The sequence below is a fragment of the Pongo abelii genome, chromosome 10 (assembly GCF_028885655.2).
Source record: "Pongo abelii isolate AG06213 chromosome 10, NHGRI_mPonAbe1-v2.0_pri, whole genome shotgun sequence".
NCBI lineage: Eukaryota > Metazoa > Chordata > Mammalia > Primates > Hominidae > Pongo > Pongo abelii.
This window is the reverse complement of record NC_071995.2, coordinates 127840320-127862654: the sequence shown is the minus strand read 5'-3', so window position 1 is coordinate 127862654 and position 22335 is coordinate 127840320. Positions and strand designations below refer to the sequence as shown.

Below are 22335 nucleotides of genomic sequence, written 5' to 3'. Positions count from 1 at the left end.
CAGTCACATGAGATATATAAATACACACATACACATACATAGACATAGAGTTTATATATGATTAAAAAAACATACTTTAGACTGACTACATGCAAGCCACTTTGATGTTTTCTATTTGATTTCACTTCAATGTTTAAAAGTGCTGGTCCCTAACTTACTCAATTCATTATGAGACCCCTGACCTGCAAGACGCTGCAGGGAGATGGAGCGAATCCTATATTCCTTTCCTCTCCCCTCATCTTCTTCCCAGTTGGAGATTAAGTATAATGGGAATATAGGAAACTTAATTAGAAAAAGATAGAATAAAGGGCTATAGCCTTGTCTTACTCTAGGTTAAAAAAAAAAAAAAAAACTAAAAGGCAGAGACAGCATTTGGATTTGAGTAGCTTATGTGCACTTTCCACATACTAAAATATCATTCACCGAAAATAAAGATTATAGAGGAAAAATCCTGATCAAGTGTTCAAGGGCTCAGCCTCATCACACATAAGCATCAACTCTGATGAATTACACTTCAGGCTCCCTAAAGCCCCTGACAGCTTTAAGGTGGTATAAATTCTTAGCTTTTAACAAAGAACTATTAAATAAGGTTGGCCTGCTGATGCTCAGAGACAAGGCACATACCTGACTAATTTTTTTAGTAAATTTTGTCTCCTCCTTTTAATGCCAAACTTATTTTTATTACCTCTGCTTTTCCTCTAATATCTAGGTTATCCATGAGTCAAGATTTGAACTCGTCACTTAACAAATGCACACACTGACATGTCTTTCCGTTAGAACCATTTCCTGGAGAATGGTATTTTTATCTTCAAAACAAAATGTGTTGTTTTCACGATCTGGCATATTGCTGCCAACAACTACACTCCATGTTGCTTAATCTCCCAAGTATGAGTCATCAGCAGGCTCAGGAACAGAAGCCCAATCCACACTGAGGCAGTTTCTATGCCCTGTATTCTATTCTAGAAGCTGTCTTTATTATTTTCTTTTTTCTTTCTTTCTTTTTTTTTTTTTTTTGAGACAAAGTTTCACTCTTGTTGTCCAGGCTGGAGTGCAACACCGCAATCTCAGCTCACTGCAACCTCCGCCTCCCAGGTCCAAGCAATTCTTCTGTCTCAGCCTCCCAAGTAGCTGGGATTCCAGGCATGCACCACCACACCTGGCTAATTTTTGTATTTTTAATAGAGACAGGATTTCACCATGTTGGTCAAGCTGCTCTTGAACTCCTGACCTCAAGTGATCCGCGGCCTCGGCCTCCCGAAGTGCTGGGATTACAGGCGTGAGCCACTGCGCCAGGCCATGCTCTTCATTATTTTTTACTTGTTATTACAAAAAAAAAAAGTACTTCATTCGAACACATTAGACTTACTAAATTATAGCTGAAAAGGCTGATATGGGGGCTATGCAAGAATAAAGGCTTCTACTAACACTAGTTTTCCATACGAAAAACAAGTGAGTTTTCCTAGGACTAGCCTGAGGAAGAAAAGTGCTACAATCTGAGTTAGGCAAATTTGAGTTTCCATTATAGAAATACAAATAGAGTTGACAGAGAGATAGAGATAGAGATGAAGAGAGAGAGAGAGAGACAGATAGAAATAAGCAATAAAACTAGAAATACAGTAAAATAGAAATCAGAAAAACAGGAAGGAGTTACCCAGTCAATTTAAGCTTTCATACATTTTAGGTTTGATAGCCTGAAAGGGATCATGACTTTGATGTGTTGGTTATTGAAATTTAAAGGCAAAACTCACAGAACATGGAATCATCACATTTAAAATGTATCTAGAAATGCACAGAAAAACTCAAAGACCAGGTAACTAATTTAATGTCTACACATCTATCTTCCAATCAGAATAGCTATTGTCAATATCATGTGAAAAAATTACAACCATGCCATTTACTACATTTAACCTGCTTTATTATTTATTTGTTCTTAGTTGACCTGTTTTCATGTGAGATAATGGTAAGCATAAGAGGGGTTTGATGTTTTAAATTAAGGAGACTTAGTAATTCTTTAGCTGGGGCTTAGAGATAGAACTGAGTATGGTGAGAAAACCTGTGACGTGCTGGAAGAGGAGAATGCATCGTGACGTGGACATCAGACATTTAAGAAGCACACTACAAACCCTGGTGACTAATCAATTACTCAACTGTTTATATGCAGTGTTAAATGAAGCCCTTCCCACCCACTCCCCCTGATTTCAAGGTTAATAGTTGGTGAGAAGGCAGAGGGTATTTGATCACTAATAGTCTCTACCAATTTCACTCTACCTTCTGTTTTCACTGTCTGAAGCTCCAAGTGGGAGGGACAAATTACAGGCACAGGTTTCCAATGCTCCAGAGGCCAAGGGAAGATAGAGTAAGGATGATGAGGATGGCCCATCCCCAGAGCCTGAGAGATGACAAAGACACATGACGGCACAAATGCGAACAGACGCCTGATCGTAAAACCCAGAGACGCAGATTAATCCTACATCTACCCTTAAGCCATTATCTGCCACTGTCAGCTATCAGAGCCACAACCAGTCTCTCTAAGCCCATATATTCTGAATACATTTACAACTTCTAACTGCACACATTAAGATTAAGCAGCAGCCAAGTAGGTCTCCAGAGGAAAACGCTTTCTAAGGAGAGTTTAAAATCTCCTGGCTGTTCCCTTAATCATTCAATAGCAAGACCAACAAAACAGTCAACCCTGAGACTATGGAATGTGATGACAAATCATTCTCCTACTGGAAATTATGAATCTTAGTTACAATGCCATTTCGTCCTGTGATAGACTGAAGACAGACTAACCTTACAACAGGAAATGGAAAATGGGCCCACTCATTCTGAATAATGGTACATGTAACTGACATGACAAAGCAGCTGAGGTCGCGTGGGTTCATCTGTAATACTGAGAACAGCCATGCTAGTGTGGCTGAGATTGATGAATACACTACGAAAATTATTTCTGATAAAATGCTTGGAAATTTTTCTTTTCAATAGAACTTAATACTGACATAGAGTATGTGGTAGAAGCTTTGTTTCAAGTCTTTTTTGTTTCATTTTATCTTATTTTAACTTCCAGAATACATGTACAGGATGTGCAGGTTTGTTACATAGGTAAATGTGTGCCATGGTGGTTTGCTGCATCTATCAACCTATCACCTAGGTATCAAGCCCAGCATGCATTAGCTATTTTTCCTGATGCTCTCCTGATGCTCCCAGCCCTACCCTCCCCTGACAGGTCCCAGTGTGTGTTATTCCCCTCCCTGTGTCCACCTGTTCTCATTGTTCAGCTCCCACTTATAAGTGAGAACATGCGGTGTTTGGTTTTCTGTTCCTGCCTTAGTTTGCTGAGGATAATGGCTTCCAGCTTCATCCACGTTCCTGCAAAGGAACATGGTCTTGTTCCTTTTTATGGCTGCATAGTATTCCACGGTGTCTATGTACCACATTTTCTTTATCCAGTCTATCATTGATGGGCATTTGGGTTGATTCCATGTCTTTGCTATTGTGAATAGTGCTGCAATGAACATACACGTGCATGTATCTTTATAACAGAATGATTTATATTCCTTTGGGTATATACCCAGTAATGGGATTGCTGGGTCAAATAGTATCTTTGTGGAATTGCCACACTGTCTTCCAAAATGGTTGAACTAATTTACATTCCCACTAACAGGGTAAAAGCGTTCTTATTTCTCCACAAGCTCGCCAGAATCTGTTGTTTTTTGGCTTCTTAATAATCGCCATTCTGACTGATGTGCGATGTTATCTCATTGTGGTTTTGATTTGCATTTCTCTAATGATCAGTGGATGATGAACTTTTTTCATATGTTTTTTGGCTGCATGTATGTCTTCTTGTTTCAAGTCTTTAGCATGAAAACAGACTCGGGGTATCTTTCTGTTTGCTGAGGACAGAGAATTGATTTTGCATCTTCAGTCTCTTCTTAGAAGTTTGCAGCAGGAGGCTAGGCGAGGTGGCTCATGCCTGTAATCCCGGCACTTTGGGAAGCTGAGGCAGATGGCTTACTTGAACTCAGGAGTTCAAGACCAGCCTGGCCAACATGGTGAAACCCCCCTCTCTCCAAAAAATACAGAAAATTAGCCAGGTGTGGTGGGGCGTGCCTGTAATCCCAGCTACTCAAAAGACTAAGGCAGGAAAATCGCTTGAACCCAGGAGGTGGAGGTTCAATGTAACAGGATTTTACAGAAATTGACGAGTTAAGCCCCAAATTTAAATTGATATGCAAAAAACCTAGGATAGCTAAAATAATTTTGAAACAAAATTACTGACTAACACTACTTGGTTTCTAGACTATTACCCTATACCAACAAAATAGCATGATATTGGAATAAAGATAGGCATAGATAATGGAGCGCCACATACAGTCGCCACATACAGCGACTTTCAACGAAGGCACCAGAGCAATTCAATGGGCAAAGAAAAACATTTCCAATAAATGACGCCAGAACCATCTGGATATTGTTAAGAAAAAAAAAAAGATCCCTACCTCATACAACACACAAACAGTAATTTCAGATGGATTTATAATCTTAAATGAAAGAGCTACAGCACTAAAACTTCTAAAGACATTTAAAAAAGAAAGAAAAACATATTTGTGACCTTAGGGTAGGTAAAGATTTTGTAGACAGGACTCAAAAGCACTAACCATCAAAGAAAAAGTTTGATAAACTAGACTTCAATAAAATTTAAAGCTCTTCTGTTCTTCAAAAGACATGGTTAAGCAAATGAAAATATAAACCAGAGAATGGGAGAAAATATTAACGATATATTTATCTGACAAAAGGCTTGTACCTAGAATATAAGGAAGTTCTACAAACCAATAATTAGAAGACACACACACAGTTGGCTAGACACTCAAAAAACAAGATACATGAATGGCCAACGTGCACATAAAAAGGTGCTGAACAAAATTAATCATCAGGGAAATAAAACTTTGAAGAATGACAATGAGACACCATTTCATTATCTCCCTAGAACAGCTAAAATTAAAAAGACTGTCTACTCCATTGGTGGGCAAGAATGTGGAGTAACTGAAGCTCTTGTCAGCTTCTGCGGAAGTGTAAGATGGCACACCTTGGAGAACTGTTCGGATATTTTTTATAATGTTAATCATATAGTCAAGCTATTTGACTTAGAGGCATTTATCCAAGAGAAGTGAAAACATAGGTCACCAAAAACCTTGCACAAGGATATTCATAGTAAATGTATTTGTAATGGTTAAAAATGGAAAACAAAGCCAGGCGCGGTGGCTCAAGCCTGTAATCCCAGCACTTTGGGAGGCCGAGGCGGGCGGATCACGAGGTCAGGAGATCGAGACCATCCTGGCTAACACGGTGAAACCCCGTCTCTACTAAAAATACAAAAAAAAATTAGCCAGGCGCAGTGGCAGGCGCCTGTAGTCCCAGCTATTCGGGAGGCTGAGGCAGGAGAATAGCGTGAACCCGGGAGGTGGAGCTTGCAGTGAGCCGAGATCGCACCACTGCACTCCAGCCTGGGCGACACAGCGAGACTCATCTCAAAAAAAAAAAAAAAAAAAGGAAAACAAGCTAAAAGTTCATCAATAGAAGAAGAGATAAGCAATTGGTGATGATATATGGAATGAAATACACCATTCCAAAATAGAATACTAAGAAGAAAGGTCTACCGATACACACAATAGGGATAAATCTCAAACACATTAGTTGAACAAAGAAAGCCAGATACAAAAAATTATTGAACGCATGACTCCACTTAGATGAAGTTCAAGAACAGGTAAAACTAATTTAAGATAAGAAAAATGAGACTAGGAATCGCCTATAAAGTGACAGAAATTAAATATGGAAGAGGGCAGAAGAGAACTTTCTTGAGTGGTGGAAATGTTACCTATCTTGATTGGGGTATTTGTCACATGGCTATACATATTAGTCAAACATTTGCCTAATTTTATACTTGAGATCTCTGCATTTCACTACATACAAACTTCAGAATTTTTTTAAAAAAAGGATGAGTTCACTCTATTCTCCTGACATAATGAGCAAAGAAGGCAGGTTACAGTAGTAAGTGAAGCTTGATTTTGTCTTTTAAACATCATTATTTACATGTAAATTGTTGAGAAAGATCACATCAAACATTAATAGCAGTTCCTTTTTGGTGATGAAATTTCAAGTGATTTAACTTTTTGTTGTATTTTTTTGGCTGGGCCCGGTGGCTTATGCCTGTAATCCCAGCACTTTGGGAGGCCAAGGTGGGTGGATCACCTGATCAGGAGTTCGAGACCAGCCTGGCTAATATGGCAAAACCCCATCTCCATTAAAAATACAAAATTTAGCCGGGCATGGTGGCGCATACCTGTAGTCCCAGCTACTTAGGAGGCTGAGGCAGGAGAATCACTTGAACCCGGGAGGTAGAGGCTGCAGTGAGTCTAGATCACACCACTGCACTCCAGCCTGGGCAACAGAACGAGACTCCATCTCAAAAAGAAAAAACAAATGTGTTGCATATTCTGATATTTTCTCACTTTTCTACAATGGTAATTTAATTATGTGTATAATTAGTAAAGTAAAATAAAATGAACACATGAGGTTGTTATTCTTATAAAGAACAAATGTCACAGGAAATGATACTGAAAATTTGGAAAGCAGGTGCTAAAAACAGCATCAGAAAGGGCCAGAGCCCCATCTCTCTGGCTTTCTAGCCCTGCTGTTTCTCAAAAGGATAAAACTACTCATGAAGTCGCAGACAGAGGGAAATGAACCTTGTTCTCCCTGACAACCACTTTTTCAAAACCACCTGAAAGTCACAAGCTCCTGAAAGTAACTGACAAGATGCACTTCATCAAAACCCTCTAAGAAGATCTCATGTCTCACCAGAACGTTGAAGAAAGGTATTCCAGTTAAAAGCGGCGTTTGGTGTTGTTGCAATTCCTGGGTCAAAGAAACAAAAAAAGGGCAAGTTCACTTTGATGCGACTGATGAAATACAACGAGTTATTTTGTGTTGAGGCTTATTATTATTATTACTATTATGATTATTATTTTGAGACGCAGTCTCGCTCTGTTGTCCAGACTGCAGTGCAGCGCCACGATCTCTGCTCACTGCAACCTCCTCTTCCCAGTTTGAAGTGATTGTCCTACCTCAGCCTCCCGAGTAGCTGGGATTATAGGCGCCCGCTGCCACACCCGGCTAATTTTTGTATTTTTAGTAGAGACAGGGTTTTCACCATGTTGGCTAGGCTGGTCTCAAGCTCCTGACCTCAAGTGATCCACCCGCCTCAGCCTCCCAAAGTGCTGGGATTACAGGTGTGAGCCACCACACAGGGTCCACTTGTGTTGAAGTTTAAATAACGGTAGCACCTGGTTTTCATAAAGCCACTCGATGCTCTGAGTGCGTCACAGAAGTCCCATGAATCCTTCAGCACAGGAGGGTTAAAAAGAGCCCACGGATTCCACATGAGAAAAGACCCACCCCTTTCAGCCCCAGGATCCATGACAGGCCCAAACTGGGTTAGACGAACCATGAGTTCCTTAAAAATGCCAGGAAGTAACAGGTTTCAAAAACACTGTCAACTAAGCCCCATGTGAAAATTATACCTCTCTGGAAAATTCCCACTCTCAACCCTCACCAACTCATGCCTGATGGTCTGTTGGCTATTACTTCCTCAGACAGAGAAGTTACATTTAATTTTTGCTGAAAAAAAAATGAGTATTTTACAATTCAGAGGCAACATCTAACACGTTATCTTGGTAACAGAAACATTTTGAAATTTTATAAAATGTAAGTAAATCAAGTCGTCTAACCACCTCCAAAATCCACCTGCGTAATCATTATTCACACTGAATGATACTGACAACGGCTATTTAACAAGTGCCCACTTCAAGCCAGCCCTGGGCTCTGACTGCATGTAGGCGCTTTCCATACTCCACTGAAACCCTTAAAGGCCCACTGAGCAGACTGGTTCCTCCAGTTTATCCAGCTGGACACTGATGTTCAAAGAGGTTAAACGGACTTCAAAATGCGCAGGGTGGAGGCAGTAGACGCTGTGTTCAAACCTACGCACTGCCTCAGAGCCCAGGTTTTTCCTGCTGCACCAGCTAAAAATATCACTGAAGCCAATGCAGCAAGGACACGGTGATGACAGGACACCGTGCCTCACTAAGGTGCGCCTGAGCACCACGGAAGTCCTCGGGAGGCCCCGAACGCCTGACCTCAGCCTGTGCACTCGTTCTAACCTGAGCTTGGGGCCAATTACATGTTCTTCCTTGGATCTAGGCTTTCCATTATTTCTGTCGTGTAGTACAGTGGTTTACAAACTGCGTTTAGAGAGGCTGGGCACGGTGGCTCACATCTGGAATCCCAGCAATTTGGGAGGCAGAGGCGGACAATCATCTGAGGTCAGGAGTTCAAGATCAGCCTGGCCAACATGGTAAAACCCTGTCTCTACAAAATACACAAAAATTAGCTGGGCGTGGTGGGGGGCACCTGTAATCCCAGCTACTCGGGAGGGTGAGGCAGGAGAATTGCTCAAACCCAGGAGGCAGAGGTTGACGTGAACCAAGATTGCCCCACTGCACTCCAGCCTGGGCGACAGAGCAAGACTCCATCGCAAAATAAAAACAAAAACAAAAAAGTGTGTTTAAACCTCAGAGGGTTTGATGAAGAGCCTCACATGCCACCACCATAGGGAGAGGACTGGGCAGGGAAGAAGGAAGAGGAGGAAGGAGGAGGAGGAAGGGAGAAGAATTCCAGGTCCCCTAACTCAAGTCAGCCGAAACAGAAGCTCCGCATTTGGTTTGGTTTGTTTTTTCCAAACATACTGCTGATGGAGTATATCATACCTCTACTGGCAGAAAATGTTAAGTGATCTGCACTTTAAATCATTATTTTATAATTTCTCCTATTTATCTTTTATTCTAATGTTAGAAAAGTCTTAACAATGTAGCCATTCTCAGGCAGATTGCTTGAGCCCAGGAGTTCAAGACCAACCTGGCCAACATGGCGAAACCCCATTTCTACAAGGAATATAAAAAAAAATTAGCTGGGCATGGCGGCTCATGCCTGTAGTCCCAGCTACTTGGGGGGCTAAGGCTAGAGAATCACTTGAACCCAGGAGGCAGAGGTTGCAGTAAGCCGAGATCGCACAACGGCACTCCAGCCTAGGCGACAAAGCCAGACCTTGTCTCAAAAAAGAAAAAAAAAAAAGTAGCCATTTCACTGATTATTTTTAAGTAAATCTGAGAAATCATATTATCTCCTTCATAAACATCTCAATATGTGTCTCTTAAGGATGCAAACTTATTCTTTTAAATATACATATATATTTATCACATATAAACATACATCTATTTTTATATATTCGTTCTCTACCCCTGTACATAAGTAAATGAATATTTTAAAATTCTTACCTTGACTCTGGACATAGATCTTACCCTTAGCATGCGGCTTTTGAAAGGAGGGGAGAAAGAAAAGAAAAGTACATTGGATAGTGCATGACAACTGCTTTTTAGAAATAAAATGAAGGTCATTAACAAAAAAAGCTGTCCTGGAAAACATCACTGAGAATCATCCACACAGCTGCTCACAGACTTATTACTCTGTAAGAGCAAAGCATTACTTCTGCTTTTAATAGGTTTTGCCATTAAAAATACCGCATCTATAAGGTAAGAAGCACACACAAAAAAAGTCTCTTAAATGAGGCCTAACGCAATTTTGCAATTTTACACTTGCTACGTTAGTGGAGACATTACTGAAGTTCAGCCAGAGAGCATGCCAGTGCCGGCCCAGCTGATGCAGCTCCTGCCCCTGCGTGGAGGTGGAGGTTTGGGGAAGCATGTTATGGCTTATGCATCCCTAAAGGGAAGACTACTTCACTACCCCCAGAAAAAATGAAGAAAGGAGCGGGAGGAGAAGGAGGAGCTGCCAATATGTTGGGAAACCAAAGACAGGCCCCAGGAGGCAGATCCTTCCAGGCAAGGGAGGACAGCTGGATGGAAAGCATCTGGTAAGGTACCTCCCTGGCACCAAGCAAAAGGCGGCCCTTGCATGACGGATTTGGATATTTGTACCAAGATATCAACTTACTATTCCTTGCCATGTTTTCTGGCGGAACGTCACAAAACTACTAGAGAGAAATTGAATCCATTTCTCCAGTTCATTTTGAAACAGTGGCAGGAATATTTTTAAGATGACGTTTAGATGGAAAGGTGGAGGCAGGAGCAGAGTGAGACCCTCTCTGGAACGGCTGATGGAGCAAGTCCATGCCAAGGACGGTTTCTCTCAAGTGATCAAAATAGGCCATCATTTTGGTGAAAGAGTCCAAAAATGGATGTCTTTTTGTCATGTGACCTAAGCCTGATCAATGCATGAAGTGACTGAACTAGCTAGATCCCTGGAGGTCACAGAAGTCACACCCCTGTCCTTCCTCAGTGTAGGGATACAGTGTGGTCTTTAGGGTACCAGGGAGCCCTTGGCACTGCTTGGGGTATGCTGGTTCACGTTGGACATTGTCCCCACATCAGTTTTATATTTTGGGACACAAGCTAAAGGTGAAGCAGCCCTGCCAAGGGCGAGACAATCAACAGGAAGAAGGAGACTGGCCCTCCCCAAGCCTGGGAAGGTTTGGTAGAGGCAGCATCCAGGCAGAAGGTGGGTGGCACGGCCAGACACGGTGGCTCACCCATATGATCCCAGCACTTTGGGAGGCCGAGGCAGGCAAATCATTTGAGGTCAGGAGGTCAAAACCAGTCTGGGCAACATGGTAAAACCCTGTCTCTACTAAAAATACAAAAATTAGCCGGGTGTGGTGGCATGTGTCTGTAATCCCAGCTGCTTGGGACGCTGAGGCAGGACAATCGCTTGAACCCGGGAGGCGGAGGTTGCAGTGAGCCGAGATTGCGCCACTGCACTCCAGACTAAGCGACAGAGTGAGACTCTGCCTCAAAAATAAAAAAAAAATAAAGAAGGTGGTGGGTACACACGAGGCTTGGTATGGCGTTGGTTTTGTCCTTAGCATTGCATTTTGTATTTCACTACAGGAAGCATCTCAAGCCTCCAGAAGTCTTGCCTCTCCTCCCTACTTCATCATGCAAGCAGATATGCGTGGTATTCCAAATGCCCTTAAAATAGTAAACCTTTAAGAGAGAGTTTCAAAGACCTCTTCTCTACCAGTTAAAAAAGACATTAACTTTAATGAAAAAAAAAAAAGCGGCTAAGGGCAACCATTGAAATTAGAAATTGCAGTTCAGAGCCCTAAACTATTCCTTGTGCTGAATTATAATTTCCCTGGAAAGCTGGAAGAGCTGTTACTGGAGTGTAGTGGAGGCTTGGAGTGTTTCTTCCTGAAACAACCCTGTGTCCAAAACACTCGCCTGGCAACATCTTGAAGATGGATGGTAAAGCACTCACAATAGAACACCATGGCATTTAACTTAATATAAGTTAAGTTAATAAAAGTGTTTGACAATAACAGATTCAGCATAATCCTAGATAAATATAAGGTGAGGCAACATAGAGTTTATAGTTTTTGTCACTATTTTCATTGGAAATATGCTCTGCAATTAGCAATACATAAACTCAAAATGTTCCTGTCAAGAAACTCCTTTTTCCACCAAAAAAAAAAAAAAAAAGAGCTAAACTTTTATCTCAGCTCTGTCAGCAGAAGGAATTGACTGAATGTGAAGATTTCTGAACTTATCTGCTGATCTTCCCACATCTCTGAGCATCATTTTTCTAAAATCATTTGAAAAGCGTTGCATAAACGGTATTTTCAGATCTCATCCAGGCAAACAGAGGAAATAAAGTTGCAGTATAAAGGAAGTCTGGACCTGAGTTATTTTTCATCATTGCAATAAAAGAAATCTGGCAAAAGCCAATTGGCTTATATCGATTTTGAAAAACATTTTCTATATGAAAGTGTAACAAATACAAATTAGCTTTCTTTGCTCAATATTTATTATTGTTCTATCTGCCTTGAAATAACATGAGTCAAAGTCCTTGTGTATGGCCTGCCTTGCAGATTAGCTCATCAGTGCACACAACGGCAAACACTGAGGTGTGTCTATCAGCAACTGTTACCTCTTTGGCTCATTACTGGATATAAAAAGCCAGGATCCTATTGGATAGATACCTATAAGTAGATGGACTTCTAACAGACCCAAGGACTAACTGATACCTTTTCATGCTGGAATAACATCAACCAAAGAACTTCCCATTCTTTGACTAAATATAAGCCAGAGATTCACCTTCTAAAATTAAACTTTCTGCAAATGGAAACCACGATAGCTTGTTTTCGAAATACAGGCACAATTTTATGCTCTACAGATGACAAAAATAATAGTTTTTGTTCTGAAATTATAATACAACTTCAGATTGTGGCTTTGTTAAAACTACTTGTAAAACGATTACAAACTGCTTAAAAGAAATGATGGCCCATACATATAAAGTTACAAAATATATTTATGCCACAAAACACATAGAAATTGGGCACTTTTCAAGGTCACAGTGTCTTTTTTCCTCCCTCTACTCTTTTCCCTTAGAAATCTGTTATCATGCATAAAAAAAAAAAATGATATTCAAAAGGAAGGGGAGCTGTGGGGAGATTCAGCCTTGCCACTGAACTCCTGCAATGGAACCACACAAAGAACAATTTTTCTTTTCTTTTCTTTTTTTACTAGGAAGTACTTTAATCATTTTTCATAGAAAAAAAAATGTCCAGACACTAACACTTCACAACATTTTAACAACAAAGAAAGAGGTTTTCAAGAGCTGGGATTCTGGAATATGAGGAAGAAACGTTGGTGTCCTGCTTCATTATCGATGGATGGCACAGGTCAGAAATGGGAGACTAGCTGCGAAGCCAATATCAAAACCTAGTGGAATGACGCTTGGACCTATCATGTTTATTTTTAATTTTTTTTTTTTTTATTTTTTTTGAGACGGCGTCTCGCTCTGTCACCCAGGCTGGAGTGCAGTGGCGCAATCTCGGCTCACTACAAGCTCCGCCTCCTGGGTTCACGCCATTCTCCTGCCTCAGCCTCCCGAGTAGCTGGGACTATAGGCTCCCGCCACCACGCCCGGCTAATTTTTTGTATTTTTAGTAGAGACGGGGTTTCACTGTGTTAGCCAGGATGGTCTCGATCTCCTGACCTCGTGATCCGCCCGCCTCGGCCTCCCAAAGTGCTGGGATTACAGGCGTGAGCCACCGAGCCCAGCCTATCATGTTTATTTTCCTTCCTGCTGTCTTCCGTGTCCCATAGAAACGCCAGCCACCATACAGAGCCCAGCACCTAGCTGAGCTGCCAGTCTTCTGCCTTGGGTAGGAGGACAATTAAAAAAAAAAGAAGAAAGAAGGGAAGAAAGAAGGAAGGAAGGAAGGAAAGAAGGAAGGAAGGAAGGAAGGAAGGAAGGAAGGAAGGAAGGAAGGAAAGAAGGAAGGAAGGAAAAAGAAAGAAGGAAAGAGGGAAAGAAGGAAAGAAAAGAAAGAAAGAGAAAAAGAAAGAAAGAAAAGAAAAGAAAGAAAGAAACTATATACATGGGTGAGATGAGAAAGAAATGTTAAAACTATACTGGGATAGGATTCTGTCAGGTCCAATAAGGAGCAGGCATAGAGATGAAATTAACACAACCCGGCAGGGCGCAGGGACTCACACCTGTAATCCCAGCACTTTCGGAGGCTGCAGTGAGCTGAGATCTCGCCACTGCACTCTAGCGTGCGGGACAGAGCAAGACTCGTCTAAAAAATAAATAGTTAAATAAATTTAAAAGAACAACTCATGATCCTTCACAAAATCAAAGGATGAGAGTGTGGCACCCAATCTAGTGGGGCGACTCAAGAAACAGGAACATCAACAGGAAATTTCCAGAGAAGATTTTTGTTTTTTTAAACAATTAAATGTATGGAGTAAACAACTCAGAATGATTGTTCATTTTATTCAGAAGATTCCCCTACCATGCTCTGCCTTGGCAATTTAATGAATTACAGACAATACTTGTGATGGTACCACACATTTGAGCCCCGGATCATGGAAAAAGTAAACTCAAGATCTATGCTCTGGAATGGATCCATACTTACATTCCATACTTCTGAGTTCCTTTCATACTTCCGAGTTCCTTTCAAACTTCTCAATTCCCAGGGATCTCACATGGGGGTAAACAAACAAACAAAAAAAAAACAAACAAAACAAAACAAAAAACCCACACAGACATTAAGAACATTTGCAGTTCCATCCAGAAATCTCCAATGAAGGCTCACCTTCATAGAAGCTATTAAAAATGATTAGCGGCCGGGTGCGGTGGCTCACGCCTGTAATCCCAGCACTTTGGGAGGCCGAGGCAGGTAGATCACAAGATCAGGAGATCGAGACCAGCCTGGCTAACACGGTGAAACCCCGTCTCTACTAAATATACAAAAAATTAGCCGGGCGTGGTGGCGGGCGCCTGTAGTCCCAGCTACTCGGGAGGCTGAGGCAGGAGAATGGCATGAACCCGGGAGGCGGAGCTTGCAGTGAGCCGAGATCGCGCCACTGCGCTCCAGCCTGGGCAACAAAGCGAGACTCTGTCTCAAAAAAAATGATTAGCTTCCTGGGACATGATCAATCCCTGGAGCTTCTCCTGCAGAGGTGAGAGGGCTGGCACAGAAAGGAGGTAGTCTAGAGGTGAAACCCATGTGCTCAATGTGTTTTTATGTTTCCAGGAGGGTGGGAACTCTAATAAAAGGTGTGGTCTGTGTAGTTTCAGCTGCTGCCAAGATGACTTTCCGAGGTAATCAGACATGAAGCAATGGGGCCATGCAGGAAGAGGGAGAAGTAACAAGTAGCTCAAAAGACAACATGCTTCTACTGCAGACTTTAGGGAAAAGTAGACACGCAGCTCATTCCGATTAGGCCAGCGCTAACATCTGCACTGACTTGTGGCGCTCACCTGTACAGGAACTGCACTTGTAACAGCCAATGAGATCTGTCTTGCTTTCTATATTTTAATTTCCAAAAGAATTTTGATGAGTAAATGTACACAAGGTAAAATTACACTTTAGGTTTTGCCTAATACAGCAACTTCAAGAAGTTACTTTTCTTTAACAAGTGCCAAGGCAAAGTAGATAAATTAGGCCCCAGAAGGTGGTGACTCAAAGTTTCCAGAAAAGAAAAAAAAAAAAGAAAAACCTCACTCTAAAGATAACACCTGAAAACTTAGCCTTTGCAAAGCATATTGATGGGCCATTATGAATGGCGCTGTGCTTTTTTTTTGTTTGAATTTGATAACTGTTTCAAACAATATTTACTCAAACAGGATTTTTTAAATATAGCTCATAAATAAATATTTGAGTTTAGATAATGTCCTCTTAGAAGAATGCTTATTAGGAAAAGAGTGTGAAAACAGGCATGAGGGGTTTTTAGCCCAATGGAGATATATTAAACCATAACCATTGCTTCTCCTGGTAGAAGCGTCCATTAAGATACACATTTAATTTGTTCATGGGTGTTTTATTTTTGGTGAAATTTTTACATTTTCTGGCGAAATTCTGATGAATTTAGACAAAGCGCTCTAAACGTGGACTAGAACTAGAAGTACTCAAGTTTGCATCCTGAATATCTATTACATATTGTAGCAAGAAATCAAAATCCTACATAAAATATTTTCAAACTTCCCGCAACATATATTTCAGGATCAGAAATGTGAAGTGAATCAAGTTCCTGAAAATGTCAAATCGGTATTATAATATCAGAAACTGGCCAGCACAGAGGCTCACACCTGTAATTCTAGCATTTTAGGAGGTTGAAGCAGGAGAACTACTTGAGGCCAAGAGTTCAAGAGTAGCCTGCGCAACACAGTGAGACCTTATCTCCATAAAAAAAAAAAAAAAAAAAAAAGTAAAAATTTCAGGCAGGTGTGGTGGCATGGGCCTGTAGTCCCAGCTACCCAGGAGGCTGAGGGGAGAGGATCGTCTGATCCCACCAGTTTGAGGCTGCAGTGAGCCATGATCATGCCGCTGCACTCCATCCAGTCTGGGCCACAGAGTGAGACCCCTTTAATAAAGAAAAAAAATACTTAAAAGATATATTATAATATCACAAACCGACATAGTAATGCCATCCCAAAACATGACCTACATTGATCACGCGTGCTAGGCGTTAACAGCCTGGCATGCTGACCTGGTGAGGAGCCCACTAGGATTGTATATTTTACAAAGTAGGTACAACGTCAAATTAAGGCTGATATAAACAACACTAAAAAATAATGACTTGAGCATAAACAAAGGCATTTCAAATTAAAAGAGATAAAACCATCTTTATTGAAATCCAATCAAACTAATCTGTGAAGGTCAGCCAGAGATAGGTAGGCAATCATAAACCCAGCTCCCAAGACAACGTTTCCACAAGAGCAGCCCTGGGGGCTGAAGTTCGCTCACCGGTTACAAACTAACCCTCACTGGGCACATGTCCATTCATGTGTCCTCCAGGATCAGATATGGTGTAAGTTTCAGAAATCCTGAAACAGAGCTGCCCTGAGCACACAACAGCCCTGGCCACGTGTGGCCACGTGGCTGATCCAGGGCACGTGTAAGGCAGCCGGTTTGAATTAAGATGTGCTGTGAGTGTAAAATACACACCGGATTTCAAAGACTTCACACAAAAAAAGGTAAAATATGATATCACTAGTAACTTTCATATTGATGACATGTTGAGATAATATTTTGGAATATAGTGAGTGTGTACTAGGAAATTCGGCCTTGACCAAACAGAGGCATGACCTGCACCCTTAGCTTCTGGGAAACGGCGTAAGTGGTGTAATACCTGACAGCAGAGTGTTTGTTTAGGGTGGGAAATGGGCTAGGCGCAGTGGCTCATACCTGCCTTTTGGGAGGATGAGGTGGGCAGATCATTTGAGGTCAGGAGTTTGAGACCAGCCTGGCCAACATGGTGAAACCCAGTCTCTATTAAAAATACAAAAATTAGCCAGGCATGGTGGCAGTCACCTGTAATCCCAGCACTTTGGGAGGCCAAGGCAAGTGGATCGCCTGAGGTCGGGAGTTCAAGACCAGCCTGGCCAACATGGTGAAACCCCATCTCTATTCAAAATACAAAAATTAGCTGGGTGTGGCGGTAGGCACCTGTAATCCCAGCTACTTGGGAAGCTGAGGCAGAAGAATCGCTTGAATCTGGGAGGCGTAGGTTGCAGTGAGCCGAGATCGCACTGCTGCACTCCAGCCTGGGCAACAGAGAAAGACTCTGTCTCAAAAAAAAAAAAAAAAAAAAAAAAGACTGTTTTCGTGCTTTAACCATCTTTAACCATCACCTGGACACCAGTGACTCACGTGGCTGTGTCCCCAACTGTGCCCTCCTCTAAGGACAGTCCTACATTCTCAGCTCTATTCTGGATATTGACCCCTGAGTCTAATATTTGTCACTAAGTCAATACATCTGGAACCAAATAATTCAGTTCCTCTCCTTTTCCCCCTCCAAATTCTATTCCTTGATTTCTTCCAAACTGTATTGATAAAAATGTTAGGTTGTATGAATACTCTTAAACCCCTCTTTATTTCTGCCTTACTGACGTGGTCTGCCAATACAAAGGTTACCTGTACCATGGTGTTTATGGGTTTTTAAAAAAGTCTTTATCAGAGTACGTTTGCAGGTAAAATGGCACATAATTATAGGTGAAATGGCATGATATTGGTAATTTTTCAAATTATCCTACAAAACATTTTATGTGTGTGTGTGTGTGTGTGTGAGTGTAGTGTGTGTGTGTATTCCGGAGGAAGTAGAGTAAATAAGAATTGAGGAACAATACACTGGGTCGTGGCACATAAAGGGCTCACTCTACTATTCTTGCTACTTCTACGTATGCCTGAAAATTTCTTTAATTAAAAGTTCTGGCCGGGCACAGTGGCTCATGCCTGTAATCCCAGCACTTTGGGAGGCCAAGGCGGGCAGATCACATGGTCAGGAGTTCGAGACCAGCCTGGCCAACATGGTGAAACCCCGTCTCTACTAAAAATACAAAAATTAGCTGGGCATGATGGCGGGAGCCTGTAATCCCAGCTACTCAGGAGGCTGAGGCAGGAGAATAGCTCGAACTTGGGAGGTGGAGGTTGCAGTGAGCTGAGATTGCGCCACTGTACTTCACCTTGGGTGACAGAGCAAGAGTCCATCTCGAAAAAAAAAATCAAAAAATTAAAAAAAACCAAAAGGTTCTAAAGGAGGAGTCATTCCTAATCAATCAATTTAATGGATATTCCATGGGCCTGAGACAGTATACTATTCTCCAGGGATGCACGAGTGACTATATCATGTCCCTTTCTCAAGAAGCTCACCACTTGAGAAGCACGGGAAAGAAAGTAAAACATGTTATACTCATTAGAGACAAGCACGAAGTGTGGCAGATGGTTACAGAGGCCATCAATTCTCCCCGTCCCTGCATCCGTGCCCTTGTAAGGCAGCATTAAAGATTCTCTCATTATGAGGTAGGGACCGTATCTCCACCCGCTGAGTTGCTTTGGTCAATGGGAAGGAGGCAAGCCTATCACAGGCAGAGGCCTGGAATGTGCTTGTGAGTTGAGGCCTGTTCTCTCTTCCTGCTGATCCTAAAACAGGATGACAGACCCCATGGAGACAGGCCTCAGGGGTCCCCACCAACCCAGCTGAGGTCCAGGCATGGAAGTGAGGCCACCCTGTGTGTTTAAGGCAACTGGTTTGTTAAGCAGCAAAAGGTAACTGACAGAGGAAGGGAACTCATCTATGCCAATTCTGGAGGGTCAAGGAAGGATTTACGATGGAGGATGATATTGAAGCCTGACAAGTTAGAGAAAAGGGCAATGAATTCATGGAAAAGGAGCATGCTTCCATAGGTAAAATATTTCTTTTATTTATTTATTTTTTTGAGACGGAGTCTTTCAGTGGCGTCATCTCTGCTCACTTCAACCTCGGCCTCCTGGGTTCAAGCAATTCTCTTGCCTCAACCTCCTGAGTAGCTGGGACTACAGGTGCACACCACCATGTCCAGCTAATTTTTTGTATTTTCAGTAGAGACAGGGTTTCGTCATGTAGGCCAGGCTGGTCTTGCACTCTTGACCTCAGGTGATCCGCCCACCTCAGCCTCCCAAAGTGCTGGGATTACAGGTGTGGGCCACCGCGCCTGGCAATTATTTCTTTAATGTCTGTCTTAACCAACACAGTTGGGTTCCCATATTTGCTGTTTCATTTAATTTGTTGCAACATGTTGTTTTGGTTGAGGTCTATAAAGAAAATCCTGCCTCTTGCAGACAGGTAGTAGGAAAACAAAGAGTATTTTAATAGCCTTTCAGATCACTGTAGGCATTATCCTTGGACACTGCACCCAAACTCAGCAAGTGGCAATTTCTTAAAGTTTAGCTGCATCAGGGAACTTTTCTTTTTTTTCTTTTTTTTTTTTGAGACAGAATTTTTGCTCTTGTTGCCCAGGCTGTAGTGCAATGGTACAATCTCGGCTCACTGCAACCTCCACCTCCTGAGTTCAAGCGATTCTCCTGCCTCAGCCTCCCGAAAGTAGCTGAGATTACAGGCATGCACCTCCATGCCCGGCTACTTTTGTATTTTTAATAGAGATGGGGTTTCTCCATGTTGGTCAGGCTGGTCTCGAACTCTCGACCTCAGGTGATCCCGCCCACCTCGGCCTCCCAAAGTGCTGGGATTACAGGCGTGAGCCACTGCGCCCAGCCAAACTTTTCATACTCAGTTATATTAAAGTCCATTGGTCTACCTGGTACTATGAACTGATCTTTCACCTGTACTTGATTCTATAGGTCACATATTGATCATTTAAAACATACTGGTTCACTGAGTCATGGAGATCTTTCAAATGTTTAAACATTTCATTATACAACATCCAAAAAAGTCAGATTTGTTAGTAGAACCACTGATTTCATCAGGAAAGCCTTCAGATACTGGGAAACTGACAACCTCATGCTGGCTTTCCAAAATTCTAATTTTTACTGGAAAATTCAAATTTGGCCACACGCAGTGGCTCATGCCTGTCATCCCAGCACTTTGGGAGGTGGAGGCGGGAGGATGGGCTTGAGCCCAGGTGTTTGAGGCTCCAGTGAGCCATGACTGCACCATTGCAATCCAGCCTGGGTAACAGAGTGAGAGCCTGTCTCAAAAAAAAAAAAAAAAAAAAAAAAAGAGAGAGACCAGGCATGGTGGCTCATGCCTGTAATCCCAGCACTTTGGGAGGCCAAGGTGGGTGGATCACAAGGTCGGGAGTTCGAGACCAGCCTGGCCAACATGGTGAAACCCCGTCTCTACTAAAAATACAAAAATTAGCAGGGCGTGGTGGTGGGCGCCTGTAATCCCAGCTACTTGGGAGGCTGAGGTAGGAGAATAGCTTGAACCCGGGAGGCAGAGGTTGCAGTAAGCCGAGATCACGCCACTGCACTCCAGCCTGGGCAACAGAGCGAGACTCCATCTCAGAAAAAAAAAAAAAAAAAAGAGAGAGAGAGAAAAGCTCAGGCACGGTGGTTCACGCCTGTAATCCTAGCACTTCGGGAGGCCGAGGAGGGCAGATCACTTGAGGTCAGGAGTTCAAGACCAGCCTGGCCAACAAGGCAAAACCCCATCTCTACTGAAAAAACAATAACAACATATATTCAAAGGTTAATATTTGAAAAGCTAATAATTTGTATTTCTTCATCAAGGACATTTTTAAGTGAAACTGGCTTAAGTGGGTGGTGGTGACTAATCAGCGAATATTAGCACAGATGGGGCCACTGCCTTCATTAGTATTAAGGCAGCTGCATTTTACTCATCATTGCATTTTAAACCATGAGAAAAGCCAAAAGAAAAGGCTTTGCATTATTATTTAGAAAAAGCTTGACTTGATGGGGCCCTGAAAGAGTCCCGGGGAATCTCAGAGGTCCAGGGACCCCATTTTGGTAACCACTGGTTTGAAAACTACCTTAAGAAGGCAGATAGATAGTCCAACAGGTAGGCCAGGTGCAGTGGCTCACACCTGTAGCCCCAACACTTTGGGAGGCTCAGGTGGGTGGATCACTTGAGGTCAGGCGTTTGAGACCAGCCTGGCCAACAAGGTGAAACCACGTCTCTACTAAAAATACAAAAATTAGCCGGGTGTGGTGGCACAGGCCTGTCATCCCAGCTACTCAGGAGGCTGAGGCAACAGAATCGCTTGAACCTGTGGGGCAGAGGTTGCAGTGAGCTGAGATAGCACCATTACACTCTAGTCTGGGTGACAGAGTGAGACTCTGTCTCAAAAAAAAAAAAAAAAAAAGTTAGGTATTACAATAAAACTGGAAACCAGGATGCCTGTTGGGTTTTCTGATACTGAGATTGACAAGTCATTAAATTGCACTAGGAAATACAACCTCCATGCTCTGCCTGGGAAAAGTCTGACATAAAGAGTAAGACTATGGGCAGTCAGGGTGTGTGCAACTTCACATTCACATATGTCTAGCATCCCGAGCTTTCAGAAGAGACCACAGATGACTGGGTTCTGCCCTTGTCCCAATGCAGCAGTTTCCAAGTACCACCAATTTTGCAAATTGCAATTCCATAAAGAATGGGCAGAGCCTGCAAATGATCAGGGCATAAGCCCTGTTCCTTGATCCCCCCAACCAACAGGAATAACGCCTGCAAATGATCAGGGCATACACCCTGTGCACAGCAGATGAACTGGCGGAACACAAGCACTAACAATGCTGGTGGAGCAGGCTCAATGCAGTTCCCACTGCCAGAGACAGCAGCCTTGCCCGCCAAAGGGAAACTGACCTTTGGCTTTTTTCTTTAGTTTTGCAGGCACCAGCTCTATGGTGCGTTCACATAGCTCCTTACTGGGAATTCAGTTAAGCTCCCACCAGCTCATACACCAGCCCTCTAAGTCATCATGAATACAGAGTCAATAAGTGAACTAACTTGTGGATCTACAAACTCTTGACTGTTTAAAGCTTTTCTAATAAACGGTCCAACCCAGGAAATTACCTCTGTCACCTAAGAGATTGTTACTCTCATGCATACAAGGTTGCTGCAACATTTATAGTGCAGCTGATAAATCACCCGATCTGAGAACATAGAAAGAAAACAGGGTTCAAGCTATTCTGCCTCAGCCTCCCAAGTAGCTGGGATTACAGGTTCCCACCACCAAGCCCTGCTAATTTTTGTATTTTTAGTAGAGACGGGGTTTCATCATGTTGGCCAGGCTGGTCTCAAACTCCCGACCTTGTGATCCACCCACCTCGGCCTCCCAAAGTGATGGGATTACAGGCGTGAGCCACCATGCCTGGTCCCTCTTTTTTTTTTTTTTTTTTTTTTTTTTTTTAAGATGGGCTCTCACTCTGTTACCCAGGCTGGATTGCAATGGGGCAAT

General features: G+C 42.4%; 1 protein-coding gene across 10 annotated transcripts in view; it reads right to left on the bottom strand.

Moving 5' to 3' along the window:
* GLT1D1 (glycosyltransferase 1 domain containing 1) overlaps window positions 1–22335 on the bottom strand; it is a 140945-nt gene that overhangs the window by 70030 nt on the left and 48580 nt on the right. For 6 of the 10 annotated variants that reach the window (XR_010135620.1, XM_054526414.2, XM_054526416.2 and 3 more), the window contains 2 exon segments: window positions 9390–9426; window positions 6856–6912 (listed from right to left, as the gene is read on the bottom strand). The exons of the other annotated variants lie outside the window; for them this stretch is intronic. Coding sequence is in view for 5 of the 6 variants with exons in the window: in XM_054526414.2 (XP_054382389.1) it covers window positions 6856–6912; window positions 9390–9426 (94 nt within the window). In the remaining variant the exon portion in view is untranslated. 10 annotated transcript variants of the gene reach the window in all.